Source organism: Dendropsophus ebraccatus, chromosome 9 (genome assembly GCF_027789765.1).
Source record: "Dendropsophus ebraccatus isolate aDenEbr1 chromosome 9, aDenEbr1.pat, whole genome shotgun sequence".
In the NCBI taxonomy this organism is placed as follows: Eukaryota; Metazoa; Chordata; class Amphibia; order Anura; family Hylidae; genus Dendropsophus; species Dendropsophus ebraccatus.
Genome location: NC_091462.1, coordinates 33,712,623 through 33,733,766, shown reverse-complemented (window position 1 = coordinate 33,733,766; position 21,144 = coordinate 33,712,623). Strand labels below are relative to the sequence as shown.

Sequence of the window (21,144 nt, the reverse complement as noted above, 5' to 3'; positions counted from 1 at the left end):
AAGCAGAATCATACTTTACCTGTCCGGGCTTCTCCTGGGCTGCTTCCTGCTTCTCCTGCCCTGTATTGCTGCAAGGGCTGCAAGGACATCGGTAACGATGTCCCTGCAGCCCTCGATTAACGATCATCGGAGCCGTGGAATAGGCCCAGTAAACGAGCGCCGATCTAGCAGATCGGCGCTCGTTTACATCGTTGCTCGGCCCGTGGAATAGGGCCCTTAATTGCATATTAACAAAGAGGCTACTGAAAGGTCACCTTTAACTTTTGTACAGATTAGGAAAAACATTTTTTTGTTTGTACAAAGACATAGGAGATCAGATCACCGTCTCTTACCAACGTCATGTACTTCCTATCCGAAAAAAAGGAAAAGGATTTGCCATCCGGATCGCTTTGCTTTTCTGGTAACTCCCGTCTGTTTCGTACTTTACCAGACTCCTGCCACAAAGAGAAGAATGGATAAACTTCTACAAGAAACAAAAAGAGCCTAACAAATTCCTTTAGCCGATCGGTGATATACAATATTATAGCTACAAAACAATGAATCACTAGGTAAAAGTCCTGGGCTTCCTATAAAAGCCATAACCATTTTACTACAATACTTCTAATACTGAGAGGCCTGGCAGCAGGGTATAGCTAGAACATACCAGCAGTTTTAGTTTGTTGATTTCTTCTGATGGTTGACACGTGATTTTTTTATCCAGTCCCTTGGCGTCTATTTTTACAATGTAGAGAAGCCATTTTCCATTGGTGATTTCCCTCGGCCACTGAATTTCTAAAAATGCTGTGCCCAACGATTTAAGAGGCCGCCCAAAGTTAGTGACCTGAAGAGTAAGAAACATATAAGGAGGTTGAAATTCATTAGGGAGAACAATCATGATATTTCATTAGTGTTCCATTTTTATTGTGTTATGAGATTTATTATAGTGTCCTAGAACCAGGTTTGTCATAATAACTTCTCTTGTGTCAATTGTTCCAGAATTTTTAAAACCACAAAAGTACCATGGGCAGCACTAATATTTCATATTAACATTATTAGCATATTAACATTATTTCAATATTAACATGATGGAAACCTCAATAGAATACATTAGAAGTCAATACTGCATTATCAAATGACCGATCAAAAAATGTTAAGTGAATGTTAAGTGAAATGAAACTACGATAATAAATACAGCGCAAGTTTTACAAAGCTTCTGCACTATCCTATAAAGCCTGCAGGGGGCGCTCTAACATCAAAAAATATCAGAATACTTCTTTGTCACCAAGCTAAATACTCACTCTGAAGTCAAAGTTAACCGGACTCCCAACTTCATCTTCTGTTTTCATAGCACTTTCTCCACGGACTTTACCTCCAAAGTAGACCTGAGAGGGATCTGCAATCCTATTTAACAAAGTTATAATCAGACCATATCAGAATTTGGCCGTTCACCTATAAATAAATTGCACTTTCAATTAGCCCCCTTAGAGATAAACAAAACAGACAAAAATTTATAATTTTTTTTTTTTTACAGGACGTGTCTCAAACTTTATCAAAAAGTGTGTACTGTAAACTATTCCCACATAAAGAGTTTTAAAAACACCCATAAAGTGTCCAAGAATGCCTTTAAAAAAAAAAAAAAACACGTAGCAAAAAAGGAGAAAAGCTGATTTGCACACTGTTTTGGAGGCTATCTATAAATGTGGTTTTTATAACCATGTGAACATGCCCTTATATACTTTCTCGTGTCATAATACTCATCTTAATTGGAGACATCAACTTACCCTGTTAAAGAAAGAAGAAGTTCAACCACCACTCGAGCCTCAGCAACTACAGGTCCTAGTTTTGGTTGTGAGCTGGTTCTGTAAGGGGCGAAGAAATGGGTAACAAAAAAAAAATAAAAAAAAAAAGAAAAAGAAAAGAATTTATTTTATAGTTTGTTTGCAAAATTAATAGTCTAACATGTCAACGACTAATCAGCATGACAAAATTAGCCTAAACAAAGCAGTTTAAGAGACATGTCAAAAGTTTTGATTGGTCCAGGTCTGAGTGTTCAGACCCGTACCGATCGGGAGAACGAGCGGGGAGAAGACCACGCTGCAGCGCTTCCTCTCCCTGCTCTTTGTCAGCATAATGAGTCGGTACGGGTCTGAACATTTAGACATGGACTGATCAAAACTTATGACTTATAAAAAGTGACAGTGACACTTTAAAGCGCAAGTATCACCTGAATTTCTAATTTACTGATTAGAACATCTAACACAGGGACGGGGAACCTTCGGCCCTCCAGCTAAAGCTTTGGCTGTCCAGGGATGATGGGAATTGTAGTTTTGCAACAGCTGGAGGAGGCCCAAGGTTCCCCATCACTGATCTAACATCTGAGCACTCTATTGAGAACACATACGTTTCCAAAGTGAGAGGAATCTCCAGCTTCTTGGTGTCCACCGTTATTTCACTAGTGCTCAAAATCAGATAGAAGGTCACCTGGAAGAAAACAACACCTTGTTACACATCCACATAAGTGTAGAAATATTGAGGGAGATTCATCAAACATGGTGTAAAGTGAAACTGGCTCAGTTGCCCCTAGCAACCAATCAGATTCCACCTTTCATTTTCCAAAGAGCCTGTGAGGAATGAAAGGTGGAATCTGATTGGTCGCTAGGGGCAACTGAGCCAGTTTCACTTTAAATCTGGGCCATTGTATATAGTCTAAAAATATTGTTACCCATAATCCTAATTTTAGCCATATTTGCACGTGCACAAAAATGTATGAGAGGAAGAATGAAGGCAAAAGACACTAAAGTTGGGAGGCCCCCATATACTGTATACCACCAGCAGAAGATTCCACCGCCCTCAGTATAAGGTGTATGCGCACCTTTAGATCAGTGACAATCAACCTGTCACATCATGGGGATCTTAAATACAGTAGGTTGTTTCATCAAAGACAACCCCTCTAATATTAGAACGGCAGCGAGACCCTGCAGCTGAATTTTTTGAGGGGTAACAGAGAGCGAATATAGTATCACATGGGGACAGAGAATGATAACCCCAATGCTGCTCCCTTCTTCCTGGACCTGGAATTCAAAGCAGACGTTTGCCAAGGAGCCATCGCTAATCTCAAGCTTAATAAAGAAATGCATCACTTACATTGGAATCTCTTTTGAACGGATTTCCAAGCTCGCACTCCACTTTGGATCCATTTTGGTTGGATGAGCAGAAAGAAATTCGCTCCTGTGTTTCCATGGGAGAACAAACTTGTTAGTCTAAAAATGGTGGCTTACCATTGGCAGGCAATCGATTACCTCATATTACTTACAGGGGTTTTTGATGCGCTCTTGGACGATGAGAACGATAAGGTGTTTGGTAGATCGGCAATAAGTCTGGCTTCATGAGCATCGTCCCCATCTTTTTTAGGATTGTTTGGATCCGAGGGTTTATTCGTCACTGTGATCTCCAGAGCGATGGCTTTCTGATCTTGAAGCGCCAGAACTGGAACACCATTCTCACTAGAAAATTAACAGAATTGAACTAAGAAACCAATTTTTTTTAAAAGATCTATGCAGTCTGTCAGTAAGCAAGTAATTGTAGTGTTTGACACACAGTGGTACCTTGGTTTAAGAGTAACTTGTATTTAGAGCATTTTGCAAAAAGAGCTCACAGTTTTTCAAAATTGTAACTTGGTTTAAGAGCATTGCTTTGGTTTAAGAGCTCCCTGTACTGGGTGGGAGGGTGAGTGGGGGAGGGGCATGGCCTGCATAGCGGGGTCTACAGCACTGTACTCTGACCCAGGAACTCTCCCTCACCTTTAAAATCATAGCAGATCCACTTAAGGCTAGGGCTTGTATCAAGGGGACATAGCATAGCTGTAACCCCTCTCTCCCCGGACAGATAATGCTGCATTTATGTGCCCACATCTGCCCTGCTCATTCCTTTCAGCAGTCTCTGTCATCCCTTGTGTTTCCCATTCTCTCCTTTCCTGCTATAATGTGCCTGCACTTACACTCAGGTATACACACTGCTGTTATAATGTGCCTGCACTTACACTCAGCCATTTACACTGCTGTATTGAAAGGTTTCTGTCACTGTCCTCCTGCACAGCTCTGAGATTCTCACTGCCTGATTGGTCCATGCTAAACACACACGCCTTCCCCATTGCTGTCATGTGACCACACAGACCTCTGACAGCAGCCCTGCTTCTCTATTCTAGCCTGTTGTACTACACTACTGCATTTTGGGGATCTACAGCTCCCTCCTGTATCTCAGAACGAATAATGCTCGTAATCCAAGGCAACACTGTATTTGGCTATAGAGCTATGTGAATGGTTTTCTGCCTATGATAGTTTTACAGTCACTTTTTCATTGACCTTTGAACTCATGTACGGTACTGGTGTAAAGTCTTTCTGGGAACCCAATTAATAAAGTACACACTATCTTCAAGTTGTCAGTCTTTGTTACTAAACCAGATCATCAGACAATAAATGTTACCTCTTCAGTTCTTTGTAAGAGTCTTGTCCATCCACACTTAAGAATTTGTAAGCGATCTTCATATTACTGTTACAGACATTGTCTTCTCCGCATCCTTCTTTCAAAAACTGAACCTGAACGAGTTAAGATTAAAGATCACCAATAATGCACACATATGCTAAAAGCTCTACACTAGGTCGGTAGTATAACCGGCCTGCAAGTATATAGCTTGGCCTGTTGCAATATTAATACTTTACCTCTGCAGTAACTTTTTTCGGCTCATTTGCATTCTGGATTGGCACAAGTTCTGGCAGTGAACTGCTCTGCCTCTTCTTCCGGCGGACATTTTTGATATCTACAGTAAGAGACACGGGAATGTGCCGCAGTCTGTCCTTAATATGTTCCTTTAAAAGGCAGATAATTTTATGGTCAGTTCTATGAGGACATTATAAAGTAATTCATATATTTACTATACAATAATATTGCATAAATAATGTTGGGCTTTATTCATTCTTGGAAAAAACTAATAAAAAATCTTTGAAAAACCTAATAATAATATTAACAGTAACAAAAACAATAGTAAAAATAATAATAATAAAACCGTAACAAAAACAATAGTAATAATAATAATAATAATAATAATAATAATAATAATAATATTAACAGTAACAAAAACAATAGTATAATAATAATAATAATAATTATTATTATTATTATTACTGTTATTCTTAGTCATAGAATTTCTTCTGCCCAGGAGAAATCATATAGAGGTCAGTGAGAGTAAGTACCCCCTGTTTTGCGTCTATGGCATCTCCTTTTTGAGGGGACTCTGATCTGGCTGGTATAAAACAGCTTTCCTACTTCTAAAGGATCTGGTTTCATGGTTAAAATGCCATAAGGCTGTTTGGAAGAGCATCATGTTGATGACATAAGGCAGAACGTTATCACAGACAACACGTTTCAGGGCCACATCAGGTCCTTATATAAATTAAAATTAATTTCTCATGGAGTACTTCCTGAAAAATAAGTCTCCATACTACTGATTAGAAAAAGCACAGCTACTTTCTTGCAATAACAGCGCCACCCCTGTCCTCAGGTTGTGTGTGGTATTACAATTCAACCCCATTTACTTCAATGGAAATAAGCTGCAAAACCCACACCCAAACTGAGGACAAAAGTGGTGCTGTTTCTGAAGGAAAGAGGCCATGTTTTTCTAAGCCTGCATAATTCCTTTAAGTATCTACTAAGTCCGTCCCCTTACCTGTAGATGCAGCGTGGTGTCGGAACATTTCGCTTTATTTTGCGATCTCAGTTCCATTGTGTCTGTTACCGGCCCTGAGAAATTGGCAATCCTGGAGGACAGGCCTAGGCTCTGTCTTACACTTTCAACTTCAAGTGTGTAACTGAGAGCTAAGAGACAGAGATGGACATGAGTATAAGATCTAACATAGCAGCTAAATAAAAACCAATACAAATACAAGAAGTGCACTTACTTAATATTGGATTGTAATCTTTAGGTATCGCTGTATATGACAAACACACCTCGACTTTCAAGCTGAAAGATAGAAGAACATTTTAGATTAGGTCGTAATTAGAGATGAGCGAACCTGGAGCATGCTCGAATCCATATGAACCCGAACGTTCGGCATTTGATTAGCGGTGGCTGCTGAACTTGGATAAAGCTCTAAGGCTATGTGGAAAACATGGATATAGTCCTTGGCTGTATCCATGTTTTCCACACAACCTTAGAGCTTTATCCAAGTTCAGCAGCCACCGCTACTCAAATGCCGAACGTTTGGGTTCGGATAGACTCGAACCCGAACCCGGTTCGCTCATCTCTAGTCTTAATGTAATATATGTAAAACTCACAGTCCAAAGCCAAATATCTTATTATATCCTACCAGATTCCACTGGATAGCAAACAGTTTTTCTTATTATAATCTATCTTGTCTGGCGTCACTTTTAGAGTCTTCTGGATGTTGACCACTGGACGGGACCTACACAGAAAGACATATATACTGTAAATGGCAAATCTGCAGGATGCAATTGTACAGGTTAGGAAGCTAGGACAAGTTTATCTTACCGAAATACACTTATAGAGTCAGACAAGGATCCCACTGCTATATCTGGATAGTAATTCTTATCTAGATCCATATTTCCAGCGATGGAGTAGCCAAAGGATCTGGTGCTTGTGCTTCTTCCGTCAATAATCTTCATAAAAGACACAATGTTACTAGCAATATAATTCAGGATGGAATCCACTTACACCTAATCCCTTTATAAATGCCTTGTTGGAAACCTTCTTATATTGGGGTCTAGGTAAAACGTAAAGTGCTGTATTTCAAATGAGAAGGTGGAGACCTATTCTACAACTAGAAGATCAAGAGTTAAAGGGGTTATCCAGAGCTACAAAAACATGGCCACATTACCCCTACTGTTGTCTCCAGTTTAGGTGCAGTTTGCAATTAAGCTCCATTTACTTCAATGGAACTGAGTTTCAAAACCCCACCCAAACTGGAGACAACAGTAGGGGGAAAGTGGCCATGTTTTTGTAGCGCTGAATAACCCCTTTAAAAAAAAACTCTACTGTGTGTGATATAGGGAAATGATACTGTTAAATAACACAGATGAGACTGGTAATGGTATCTCTCACTGCAAAAGATATAATTGTTGCTACATTGATACTGTAATTTAATAATATTAAAAGAGTACTAGACAGAGAGGAGCAAACGTCGTCAGAGCCCAAACTCTCTGCATTTGATTAGGCTGGGTTCACACTGTTTTTGCAATCCGTTTTTTTCCCATTCGTTTTTGCAAAAAATGGATGGAAAACAGGATGCAATTGTGTGCTTCTATTTTGATCCGTTTTTCCACTGAATTCCATTATAAAAATAATTAGACCTAAATGCATCTGTTTTTGTTTTTTTACATACACAAAAAAAAGGTCAAGTACGTTTTTGTGTACGTTAGGAAAAAAACGCATCTCTTTCCAGATTCAAGATTACAAAAACGTAGTGTGAACCCAGTCTAACTGGTGGCTGAAGTAGTTGGATGCAGCCCTAGGGAGTCGGGGAAACCATGGATACGGCATATGGCATATGGCAGAGAGTTTGGGCTCAGACTAAGGGCCCTATTCCACCGGACGATCATCATTTGCATAATCGTTAACGATTAACGATCTCAATCGACCGCTATTGCGAAAGACCTGAAAACGTTCACTCATTTCCATGGAACAATAATCGTTACTTATGATCGTATTTGCGATCGTTTTTTCTTCGCTATTGCGTTCGTATCTACTGGGAACGACCGAACGACGTCTTATTCAATGCCAACAATTTACGAACGTTTTGCCAACGAGCAACGATAAAAATAGGTCCAGATCTTATTAAGCGATCAATGATTTCTTGTTCGGTCGTTAATCGTTAACTGCATTTCAACCGAACGTTTATCGTTTAGATTCAAACAATTTAACGATAATCTGAACGATAAATGTCTGGTGGAATAGGGCCCTAAGTTCGCTCATCTCTAGAATTAAGGTGCTCGGAGGATACTTCACCTGGTGTAATACAATGACCAACAGAAAGCATCCTGCCCTGTGCCTAATGGTAGGTCATGGGGCAAATAGCTGTCCTGCCAGAGGACAGTGGTGGGGTGTACACAAGAGCCACAATGGACGGCCAAGAGGATTGATCTATTCATGCACAGGAAATGCAGCTCAGTTGTGCATAGCAGCTATGGACAATTACTCCGCTACCCAAGCATCCACCATTGTGTTATCCAATATAAGAAGGAATAATAAGAGCAGGCATTCCATCTAACAATAGTCCATTCATAGTAAAGATCAGAACACTATGGACAAAATGTTATGTTTTTCTAGCAGGGGCACAATGGCATTTTAGCTACAATCAGCTTATTGATGCGATTCCCCATAGTAGGGCCCCTGCAACCAGCTTAGAGCAGGGGCATAGCCATATAGAGGCCAGAGGTAACACCCTGAGCCTGGTACTTAAGGGGGCACAAAGCCCCCCTGTTATATGACATATGAGCATTATTAATTCTTCAGGATAGATAAAGGTCCAGGAACAGATTGTGCTTTAAGGAACTTGAAGCTATGTTTCCATTCGAAGGAGTTTTCCAAAACTGGGATGTAGAAGCATAAACCTTTATGGACGATATGGACTATGATCTTCATACAGAGACTGAAAACATTTGTGCCGGTATGGTGGATTCTACACTTTTGTATGTAACGTAAAAGTAATAATTATATACCTGTGATGGTTCTCGGACGATGCCATCTTTGGATCCATGAAATATATAGACTTTACCGAAGCCATCAGCATATGGTGCTCCAACTCCAATGTCTAGTAAGCAAAATATACAGGTCGTGAGCTCCCAATATCAAACAGGCCTTGTTAACAATTATTTCTACTAAACGCAAGAGGAAGACAAAATGGAGGGAAACCCTGTCATTTAGGGGGACAAATTTTGATGTAAGCTTTTCTATGGAGCCAAAAGATAGCCAGGTACAGCACTCTATAGAAAATCCATAGCTCCATAGAGAATGGATGGAGCTGTGGGTCATGGTTCCATTTAAAGCAAAGAAGTTGGGGCACCACTCTAGAGATCCCAGTTGTCGGACCTCCCATGATCTTATACTTGTCCCCTATCCTATGGATATTGACAAGTAAAAATATCCCCTAACTTTTATAGGGGTTATCCAGGCTTCGAGAAAAATGGCTACTTTCTTCCAGAAACAGCACCACTCTCATCGTCAGTTTGGGCGTGGGTTTTGCATCTTAGTTTCATTGGAGTGAATGGAGCCTTATTGTAATACCACACACAACCTGAGGGCAGGGGTGGTGCTGTTTTTGCAAGACAGTAGCTGTGCTTATTCGCATCCTGGATAACCCCTTTAAGGCCTGCAAACTATATGCATGTATACTATCTCCTAAAATACATACAGAAGATAAATATACCAAGAGTTTATGATTGGTGCCAACTTCTTTATGAAGTGTTTCCATGGTAATTACTGTTAATTAGATCATTAGCTACTTGTACAGAACACTGACCTCGGTAGTCACCTATAGGTGGCACTAGAGAGAAAGTTTTCTTCCATCTGAAGGAGAACTAATTTGCATACTTTTTTCCCATGGTGCATTGCTCTCTAGACTCCCCACAAGCTGTATGTTCATACATAGATCAGTACATTCCAAGAGACAGTCTATACTATAGACATATCATCAATTGTATTAGTGATATACATTTGAGATTTCTCTTACCAGGGTATCCATCTTGATTCACATCTCCAATGTTCTTCACAGAAATCCCAAACATGGAATCCTTTGGACCCTCAATTCGGATGGGTTTAACATTCTCCCATTTTCCCCCCTGATTCATGTACACGTAGATAGCTCCCCCTATGTCTTTGTTATCCTTATCGAAATATTGAGGTGCTCCGACAACTATATCCTGCCATCTGTGGAGAGGACGCATTTAGGTTATTACTAAGACAATGCAATATTTAATTTTTCTGTAAGAAATTCTTATTTATCCAAGCTAAGAGTATTAGGCCACATTCAGACATGGATTTGTTGCAGACAGTACAGTACAAAATATGTAAGTGGGGTGTTTAAAACCCTATTCACACATAGGCAAAAGTAAAGAATACAATGAAAGAAAACAAATGAAAAAACTATGAAAAATTCATGAAAAATCCCAAACATAGTGGGCATGCTGCAGATTTGAAAATGCACAATATGACCTCAAAATCACAACAGAAACAAAATGCTTGGGTGTGAATGAGGTTTTAAAGGCCCTATTCATATTTTCATTCATAAAAAAAAGGTCCGCCATCAAAGAAACAGATATACTGCTTGTCTTTTTGTATCATCAAGTATACATGCAGGGTGTCATTGCTGGTTTAGGTTTATACAAGAAAATCTAAGTACAAAGCCAGAGCTGTTAGACGATCACCAAGACATATACACGTAACAAGTTAAAGGGGTATTCCACTCAAACATAACTTTTCATATGTTGCTGACCATGGTGAGACTAACAATTCATTCCATACTTGTTATTATCTAGTTAGTCTCCTTCCCCCAGTTCTGAGCTGCTGCTTTCTGCTGAGCACACAAAAAACTGTATGTGAGCTTTTCTCTCTGTCTCCTCCTCCTCCCCCCTCCCTTCCAAGACAGTGGAGGTAAACAAGTCCCTAGCCGGCTGTATCTGCAAATTTGTAACTTCGTAATGCTGGGAGGATTAATCTGAGGCGAAGTTTCTGAAGAACTCCCTGTGATTAATCCTCCAAGCATTACAAAGTTGTAGATAAGATGGGAGGGGAGGCGGAGACAGAGAGAAAAGCTCATACAGTTTTTTGTGTCTTCAGCAGACAGCAGCAGCTCGGAACTGAGGGAAGGAGACTAAATAGATAATAAAAAGTATGGAATGAATTGCTAGTCTCGCCATTGGCAGCAAACATATGAATTATGTTGGAGCGGAATACCCCTTTAAGTAAATTAAAGTTCAGTTTTTTATTAGTTCAAATTAATAATAAAAAAACAAACAAACATATTTTTGTTGCTCCCCTTGCTTAAAAAAAAATCACTTTTAGTTTCCAACTAGTATGAACATCGATATTAATGTTCATTTTATGTCACATACACCAAAGTGGAATGAGATTGTGACTAACAGGAAGGGAGTGATGTCTGCAGGTTTCATTATGAATACAACGCCGCCACTGTGTGAGACAGAGGGTCTCTATTATCAGCTGCCAATTCTCTTATCCGCCGCTGTTGACGGTGTGTATGGTTAATTTGCATTTGTGCAGGCCAACAACAGACTCCCCGAAGCTCAATAATAATGGAAAGGTTTTAATGACATCCTATAAAACTAGAAAGAGAATATATAAATTCCACTGGAGAAAATTCCCTAACATGCCTTGCTGTACAATGAACAGGACACTAAGCACCTTTTGGTCCTAGAATTGACAGGTCAGGAGTACATCTTTAAATATATATATATTCTATTTCAACAAAACTACAAAAATTCTCACGGTTGTACAGTTTTTAACCTGAAGCACCACTTTGCCTAGTGAATAAACGTTCAAATCTTTGCCCTTTCTCCAAAAAGAACACAACAGTATTTCATGTATAGGTGTCATGTATAGAATAATGGTCCTGCTGAATATGTCCATATCACTGGGCATCTGGAGCGCAAGCCGAATCTTTAGCCTGATGCCCCGGATCTCCTGCCAAACCCTGACTGCATGTGCGTCCTCCAGACACAGATGCAGCAAAATGGAACAACAGAGGGGGAAATATCAGGTTCCTGCTATGCAGTTAAGGGCAGCACTTGCCAACCCGGGCAAGTGCTTCCAGCCTGCACCCAGCCCTTTAACTGTAAGCACTCATAATGAGCTCTTATAGTTAAAGTAGAAGTCAGGACACAGGCTTTTTTTCCAAAACTGCCAGGAAGTGGCTGGGGATTGGAGCAGAGGACAGCGCACACCAGCACTGGAGCAGGGGAGGTAAGTACATGTTGTTTTTGTTCACCCTCCCCAGCAGTTTTGAAAAAAAGTGAGTGCATAGACTTTTCCTTTCAATGCAGTGCTCTGACTGACAGCAAAGAGCCACTGGCTCCCCTTCCTGTTAAGCACTATTGTATTGTATTGTAACTGCAGGCAGCATTATGCCTGAAATCACAAGAGGCCGCTCTCACCCCCAGTGCTTGGGCACTCGAGTGATATCACGCATATACTACCAATCACTAGATGTATTGTCACTATGCACAATCCTCTGGTTTCTCAAGCCTAATAGATATAAGGTGAGGTTTATGTCAAGAACAGGTCTTTATTTTTTTGGACCTACCAAGCTCTTTTACTTTTTTTTTTTTTTAAATCAATATGGGTAGACTTCCCAACTTTTTTTGTAACAGTATGAAGGCTTTTCATCGCTTAGTTAGGTATTTTGAGCACTTGGAAGATTCTATATTCGAAATAACATAGCTGTGTCTACCTGAATATTTTTAGTACAAAACCAGGGTAGCTCGATGCTATCGGAAATTTTAACGGAGCTTGTATAAGTAAAACAGGAACAAGGAAAAGGAAGAAAAGGAGCTGTTGTTGAGAGATAAATTGGGAACAGCGGTCAAGTAAGCAATGGGGAAAAAACTGTCTAATAAAAACATGTGATGGGGCACAATTATTAGGAGAAATTATTACGAAGAAGCAAAGAAAAGATTTAGGAGATGCCAGGGTATATGAGATTTAGGAGATGCCAGGGTAGTGGTGTAGCTACCATAGAGGCAGGGAAGGCAGTTGCTATGGGGCCCCTGGGGGGGGAGGGGGCCCGATGCACAGGGAAGATAAGAGTCTCCTGTGTCCTTTTGCTTAACCTCTTATGTACTGCAGTGTGTAAGTGACCCAGTGTTCTTTTACATGCTCCAACACAAAAAAAGGGTTAATAAGCTAAATACAATTAGCTCTCTGCCTCACTGCTCTGATAATCCCTGACCTCTGCAGGAGCTCAGAGAACAGAGGTCAAAGGTTATCAGTGCAGGAGTAGTGAAGGAGAGAGCTAATTGTCTTTAGCTTATTAACCCTTTTTTGTGTTGCAGCATGTAAGAGAACACTGGGTCACTTACACACTGCAGTGCATGAGGGTTAATCAAAAGGTAGTCTGCTCATGCACTTATGTATATAACCATGAGGCTCCTAAAAGGCTGTTATAGTTAAATACAGTGGATAGACAGAACAAGCAGACATTGGCTTTCTCCTCTCTCTCTATATATACACTGTATATGTAGGGGAGGGGGGCCCCATATAGTTTTTTGCTATGGGGCCCCATGAATCCTAGCTATGCCCCTGCCAGGGTACATGAGAGTTAGGAGATTCCAAGGTATATGAACGTTAGGAGATGTGAGGGTACATGAGATTTAGGAGATGCCAGGGTATATGAGATTTAGAAGATGTCAGGGCATATAAGATTTAGTAGATGCCAGGGTACATGAGATTTATGGAATGCCAGGGTATATGGGATTTAGGATGTCAGGGTATATGAGATTTAGGAGATACCAGGGTACATGAGATTAAGGAGATGCCAATGTACATGAGATTTAGGAGATGCCAGGGTACATGAGATTTAGGAGATGCCAGGGTATATGAGATTTAGGAGATGCCAGGGTATATGAGATTTAGGAGATGCCAGGGTATATGAACTTTAGGAGATGCCAGGGTATATGAGATTTAGGTGATGCCAGGGTATGAGATAGACTCATTTTTGTGGGGGAGGGTTGGTGAGAAAGCAGGTTACTAGCATGAGATAATAAGGGTCTAGTGGTGGGGAGTATGGGGGTTGTGTGTCAGTAAAAGAGGATTTGGAGTGAAACAAAGAGCCTTAAAGTTGATGAAAAGAGAATCTTTTAACATAGAGAGAGAAAAGGTAAAAGTTGGCAAGGAAATTAAATTGGATCTCCTGAGTAGTTAGAGTGTGTTGAAAACATAGAAAAAGGAAGTAGGATGCAACATATAACCTTGTATGGCACTGTTTGTTGCCCTATATGCATCTGTCTTTATAAAAATGAATAAAATTATAAATTACAAAAAAAGTGGATCTGCCTCTAAAATCCCCAACAAACAAAAAAACAACTACTGTTGGGGATAAAAAAATGGCTTGGGGAACTATAAAAATAAAAAAAAGGGATACTTGTCTTCAGTTTAGATGGCTTCTGGTCCCAGTTCATCACCACTTTTTCCTGTTTCAATGATGCATCACGCCCGTAGGAGCTGCCCACTCTCTCGATGGGGAGGGACATCACTTATTTTAGAAACCAATTGACTCGCTATCTTACTTGTCACTGTTGAGATCCGCTACTGCCACATCATAGCCGAATGAAGAAGCCAGACCCTCGCCTTCAAAGACAAACTCAGGAGACAACATTCTCTCATTGGGTGGAAACTTCCTGAGAAGAACCACAGCTCCGCTGTGATTGGCTCGGGGTGCCCCTGATACAAATGTCATTTCATCTTGTGACGTGATTCCTTTGCCAGTATCCAAAGAGAACCCTGGGAATAGGACCAATGTGAATGTTAATGAACATTTAATAGAATACGTCAAGAGTGATACTGAAAACTGTATGTAATATGGATAAAATGCAAAAAACTAAAAGTGAATACCGTCTCACTGTTGCCGCCATACTTAATATATCTAACATTGATATTGCACATTCTAAAGGCCTTTTTACATGGGTTGAGTATCATGCTAATGGTTAGCCCATGTGAAAGGGCCAGTGATCAGATGAAAAACATGAAAACATTTCACTTTTATTAAAGCCAGAGAATTTTTGAAGTTTCGTATCATGCACATGTTGGTGAAGTCATCATGGCACTTACATGGACATGGTTTCATGCTATCCAAAGCAATGAATGATGGATGATTTCACCAGAACATAGCACAATGGACCACAAACCTAAGTAGCTATTAGTTGTTACATCAATCCATTTATGGTCCCTTGCTTTTGGGGGTTCAGATTTATAGAGAAACTGATCAGGATCATTATTGGACATTGTTGTCATAAAAAGAAGACCTGAGTGATTAGCATAGTAAAAAGACAGAAAATTTTATGAGTTGGCATAGTAAAAAGACAGAAAATTTTGTTGGACAGAGTTGGACAGCATTCATTATACAACCTATCCGAACCCTGAGTGATGTATCCAGTTCTTAACTACTAGTTCATAGGGTGGCATCTACTACAGATGGGTACGCATGTGTTCACCCCAATAGAATCAGAAGTGAATGAGTGATAATGATTACCTAAGTAACTGTTTGCAGGAACAGGTACTAAGTCTGGATTGCGTTTTGTTTCCCCACCAGTCTCATAGGGACCATCTTCAAAAATAAACAGGTCATCGAATGAACTATTTTTGTGTTCTGCTCGAACAAAACCTGAATGAATGAGTGAAATGACAAATTAAAATAGGCAAAGAACATGGAAAAAATATAAGGGAACAATATGAACCAGTAAAGTATAAGCTGTAAATAAATGAAATTATTAAAGAGATATTCCAGGAAAAATTCACTTTACCCCTAGCCATAGGCCCCACCGGCTCTGTTATGAATAGAGCTGCCAGTATGCATGTGTGACCCAAGGCTATATTCATTCCTAAGGAGCCGACGGAAAAGAGCCAAGTACTTCGCTCTTCTGGCGTACTTGGCTCTTTGCATCGCTCAATAAGAATGAATAGAGACGCGGTACAGAGGTCTCCTAATTTTTCCCTATCCTGTGGACAGGGGAAAAGTAATTTATTTCTGGAATACCCTTTTAATGGTTTTTAAATGGGTTACATAATGGGAGAACAAAAGGTGGAATTAATGAGAGGGGCTTTTTGGTCACCCCTTTAGTACTGAGCAGCACCACATTGGTCTCTCCCGAGCCAACACCACTGCTTTTAACATAATGAAAAGTACGATCATACGATCATAAAGTTGTACGATCATACGATATGACTCTAAATCAGTGTGGGTCTCACTGCTGGGATCCCACAAATAACTAGAATGAAGTTGCCATTTCAGATTTCCCTACACAGAGTCACTGCCTATCCAGTCCCATTCATTTGGGGTTGGAGTAGTATTGTGCTGAGAAAGTGCCTCTTTCTTCTCTGGATCCTACTGTTATACAATTACATTTATTTCTGAGAATACTTCTTTTCCATTGATCCCTGGCATTAAAGAGAGAAGATCATGTTCACCACTAAACAGGTCTAATGGTGGGCAGATGTCTTGTTAGTGGCTATGACATCTTCTAACCTAATATTTAGGAGTCCAGTCGGCACTCCTGATGGGTGGTATGGTGCACGTGTCCAGGCAGCAACCCAGAGTATCCAAAGTCAATGAATCGCACTTGCATTTACAAGATCTTAGTTTACTGCTGTAAGAACATTGTCATACTGTCACTTGTAACGCATTTCACTGCAACAATAAGCTCTCAAACAAACATGTCGCTGTATATATAATATACATGTCTGTAGGTGAAAGGCACATTGTTAAGTAACAGGTATGTAGAGTTCTTAAAGCAATAAACTGAGATCTTTCTACATCAAGTGAGTGCTGTTCTTTTTCATTGACTGTGGTCAACTTGACACATCCAAACTTTCCGATTCAACGCTAAAATTTAGGTAACTGTAGCACTAAATCTATCTAGTAATGTTCCATGCACCACAAATAGGTATGAAAAGACTGACATTGTCTAGGAATTTTCTATATAAAATACCTTGGGCACTTTACCTATCCAACCAAGAGTTGCTCAAAGAGTGGTTTAAAAGAATGGTAACCAATCTAGATCAGTAATATCTATAAGTATCATTGGATCTTAGTTTTACCAATGGTTCTACTATCCGAAGACTACACCATATCAGGTCAGTGTTGAGTAGAGATCAGAATAAAAGCTTATCTGAAGCTGGCCCGGTTTACATAGGCCTGCATACCTTTCCAGTTGTACGTCCCGGGTGCACCAAACACAACATAATGGTAATCCTTAGTAAACGTTGCCGCAACACCTTGCTGACAAGATCCAAATTTCTCATGACCCCTTAGTCGCCCATCACAAAAGTTCCAGTCTCCTCCGTCCATTTCATCTGTGATAGAGAGATCTTGGCTCAACACGTAACACCTTCCGGTGATGTCACGAGACTCTTGGGGCGTGTTCACAAATCTCCGTCTTTCATATCGGTGAGCACAAGTCTATTGTTTAAGATAGGACACATCATAAATGGTACGATATTCAAGGAGTTTTATTCCTAGGACCCCACCACCAACGCCGTTTTGTTGGCTATATCACTAAGAACCTATTTAGTGTTAGTGATAGTACAGACGTGTATGAATTGTGCATATTTCTATATTATAGCATTTTCTTATAGAAAACCTTAATAGAAAGAGTAATACTTACCACAACCTTGCCTCCTGGCCCTTGACTCTGAACGCTTACACCCATCCATTGGTTTTCTTTACTTTCAGTTGTCAGGTCCACTGTAGAGGTAAAAGTTTATTAGAGGATAAGGTATCTATCTCTATACAGTTTTTGCTTCTATTTTGTATCTACTCTCTTTAATCTAGTTCATTTAGGGGGTCGATATCATCTCTTGAGCTTTGCTCTTACGTAGATATATTTATAGCAGGTTTAGTTATATATTGTAACATGGAATTGAATGGGAAGGCAGTCATCAACTTACCTGCATCGTCAAACACAACCCTTGTGCACTGCCCTGTGGATGTAATATCACAGGTAAACAGTCCACCCGATACATTGGCTTTCTGAGCGGGAAAGGCCTTCGTTCTAGGTGCACCAACCAGCAATCTGTCAAATAAGAAATAAGAAAATCCAGTTTAGTTATAAGCCTACAATGGCTTTATATAGAGGAAATCCTAACAGTACTTAGATGTATAGTCTACATGCGGAGACTACAATTAAAAGGCCGTCTACAGGGCCGGAATTGAGTCTTCATTTAAGAATTCTGGCAGAGGAAAGCGGTCATGATGTTCAATGACAATATAAAAGGTTAGAATCATCCAAACATTGTGATTGTCTCCTGTTGACTCCACTTAGCCAGTGGGACCTTAGAAGAGAACTGTGTGAAGTTGTCAGGAGCCTAAGGGCCCTATTCCACAGGAACGATAATCTGCCGAATCGGCCCCATTCGGACGATTATCGCTCGGTGGAATAGAGAGAACGATCAGCCGATGATCGTGTCATCGGTTGATCGTTCATTTAGGGCCAGACCTAAAATCATCATTCCCCCACCGCGCATCGCTACAGTGGAATAGCAGTGCGCGGTGGGCGACCGACGATTTGAGAAGCACAATACATTACCTGCAGGGCTTCTCCTCCGCTCTGTCTTCCTCCCCAGGTCCCGCGCGGTCTAGCTTCAGAATGGCCTTTCAGCTGACTGAGCGCTCAGCCAGAGGCCGGGACCGCCGTCAGCTGACAGGCCATTCTGAAGCTAGAGCGCGCGGGACCTGGGGAGGAAGACAGAGCGGAGGAGAAGACCTGACAGGTAATGTATGCTGCAAGGACATCGGTAATGATGTCCCTGCAGCCCTCGCTCAACGATCATCGGGCCGTGGAATAGGCCCAGTAAACGAGCGGGGATCTAGCAGATCGACGCTCATTTACATCGTTGATCGGGCCTCATCGGCCCGTGGAATAGGGCCCTAATGGGAAGATTTATCAAACCAGTGTAAAGTAGAATTATCTTAGTTGCCCCCGGTAACCAATCAGATTCCACCTTTCATTCTTCAAAGAATCTGTGAGGAATGAAAGGACGAATCTGGTTGCTAGGGGCAACTGAGCAAATTTTACTTTACACCAGTTTGATAAATCTTCCCCTTAGTGTCATGGTTCTTTCCTAGTGGTCAATGGGGGTCACAGAAATCCAGACATACAGATATTATATCCTAGTGCTACGCTACCAATATGTATCCAGATGCGACCTGAGACAATCCTTTCCGTATATAATATCTAATGACATTATATACATTTTTACATCACCTTTAGGCTATGTTCCCACAATGGGACTTTGTGGCCGTCATTCAAAAAGATGTCCTTCTTTTGTTAATGACGGCTGCAAAAAATGATCATAAACATTATTTGCAGCTGTCATTACTGAAAGACAGCTGTCATTTGGCGTTAAAAAGACGGACGGCAGTTATCTAGTGGATACGGAGCTTATCCTTTTTTTGTCACTAGATAAAAACTAGGAAAGACTTGAAGACACATTCATTATCATTACACTGTAGCTGGCCAAAGTTTATCGTTAAAAGGTCAATGCGGCAGATCTAGACTTTCTGTACAATGAACCATCCCGGCAGCTCAGACTTGGCAGTGACACATATGAGGACATGGGGCCATATTCACAGCAGGGGAGCGGCTGAAACAACTAGGTTTAAGAGGAAAACCAACCAATACATTAGTAAAACAAAGGTCAGTATGTTAAATGAAAGTGTGAACACCACAATGCACTACAACACTGCGCAAGCAGCACATTTGCATGGGCTATATTAAAAGCATGCATTGACCACAACAAACAGCAGATTGCAAACATATAATGTGACATAGCAATAGCTAAAAGTATGCTAAGGCTATGTTCACACAATGTACAGACAACGGCGGTTTTGCTCTCAAAAATAACAGCCGATGTATTGAGTGTCAAACAACGGCCGTTGTTGCATTGAAATCAAAGCAGAATGCCGTACATGTGCAGCTGAAATTACGGGCGTGCGAAAAATCGACATGTGGCCAGATGCGTACGCACCACGAACATACGCCCGTAGTACAGTTATGCTTCCCTAGCTTGTTTCGAAGCGATCTGAGGCAGGTCATTTACTTGGAAATCTTCGCCCAGCCCCGTAAACCACACAGAACCTTTTGGATCGAAAAATCAAGTTCAATTTGGCTGAAATAAGTACTTTGTACGGGACCGCATGGAAATCCACGGCCGTGAGTTTCAACATTTCCGCCCTCAAACAATGGTCTTGTTAATTTTTTGTATACGATCCGGCCGTAAGCTCATACGTAGTGTGCACTGTGCGGGCGTATATCGTATACTTTCAAGCGAACGCATCAACCTCAAAACTACATGCGTTTATTCGCGGTTCGCACTACGGATTCATACGCAGTGTGAACATACCCTAAAAGGTGTAAAAGTCCATGAGTCTGACTTCTGCAAGTGAGGAGAGAGAGTGTATTCATACAAAATTTTGCCCTTTTGCGATCGATGGGGGTCTCAACACCTGCATCCCCACTGATCAAAACTTTTGACATCCCAATTTTTTCCCCCTACGATTACACCTTGAAGAGATGTTCCACCTTGAAGAGATGGGAATGGGCTGTATTTTATTATAATTATTATTTTTGGCCGTCATTTTCAAGAGTCACCTTTTCCCAATAAAATCATGTTGTGGGAACATAGCCTAAATGGGTACTGTCACTTAAAAACAAAACTTTAGATTTTTTGAAAATTCAGACCCTGGCTGATCACTAGAATAAGTTGGAAGAATTGCACACTTAAGCAAGGCGTGTTGCTATAAACACTCCTGCGGCTGTTAATCGGCCCATGTAAAAGTGTTAGCAATCAGCCGAGGAGCAGGAAAATGCTTGAGGCTCGGCTGATCTTTTTTGCAGCTTCAAAATCAGCCACACATCTCCCTGTGTAATCAGGTTGTGCGGCCAACAGCAACCTCAGGATCTCCAAGTTTATCACTGCACATCCAGAGACTGGCCTACCAGCCCAGGTACGATACACAGAGCAGTATTAGGCATGCAGCGGCTTTTTCCCTAATTACTAAAAATATTAAAATAACCACATGAATGATACAGTGATTGTTTGTGCGGCCCAGAAGTGCAAATAACAGCGCTCACTTGGGTCCTTGCACAGCTCCATATCGGGCCTTGAAAAAGGAGCGTAAGCATGTCCTCCACCAGCTCTCTACCAGATGACTGAGACAGACTCCCAGTGGGTTTAAAGGGGCTGAGCTACATACTTCTCTCCCTGCTTTTTTTTAACAATTTGTCAGGCACAAAAAGTCAGGTACAATTGGTCAGGTACAAAAATTCATTACAAAAAAGATGTAGATATATAGTCCATGCATTACTCCCCCTTAGTCATACAGAGAGAGAAAGCAAAGCTGCACCCACTCCTACTTTTCCTCCTCCTCT

General features: G+C 40.8%; 1 protein-coding gene across 2 annotated transcripts in view; it reads right to left on the bottom strand.

The window, feature by feature from the left end:
- ITGA6 (integrin subunit alpha 6) overlaps positions 1-21,144 on the bottom strand; it is a 54,570-nt gene that overhangs the window by 6,891 nt on the left and 26,535 nt on the right. For both annotated transcript variants that reach the window (XM_069982926.1, XM_069982927.1), the window contains exons 2-21: positions 17,663-17,787; positions 17,380-17,459; positions 16,919-17,174; positions 15,249-15,380; positions 14,287-14,500; positions 9,720-9,916; positions 8,710-8,801; positions 6,524-6,651; positions 6,342-6,437; positions 5,934-5,995; positions 5,702-5,850; positions 4,698-4,844; positions 4,462-4,574; positions 3,293-3,482; positions 3,124-3,207; positions 2,381-2,460; positions 1,761-1,838; positions 1,278-1,380; positions 644-820; positions 333-434 (exon numbers count right to left, since the gene is read on the bottom strand). In XM_069982926.1, the coding sequence (XP_069839027.1) occupies positions 333-434; positions 644-820; positions 1,278-1,380; positions 1,761-1,838; positions 2,381-2,460; positions 3,124-3,207; positions 3,293-3,482; positions 4,462-4,574; positions 4,698-4,844; positions 5,702-5,850; positions 5,934-5,995; positions 6,342-6,437; positions 6,524-6,651; positions 8,710-8,801; positions 9,720-9,916; positions 14,287-14,500; positions 15,249-15,380; positions 16,919-17,174; positions 17,380-17,459; positions 17,663-17,787 (2,605 nt within the window). The remainder of the gene's footprint in view (positions 1-332; positions 435-643; positions 821-1,277; positions 1,381-1,760; positions 1,839-2,380; positions 2,461-3,123; positions 3,208-3,292; positions 3,483-4,461; positions 4,575-4,697; positions 4,845-5,701; positions 5,851-5,933; positions 5,996-6,341; positions 6,438-6,523; positions 6,652-8,709; positions 8,802-9,719; positions 9,917-14,286; positions 14,501-15,248; positions 15,381-16,918; positions 17,175-17,379; positions 17,460-17,662; positions 17,788-21,144) is intronic.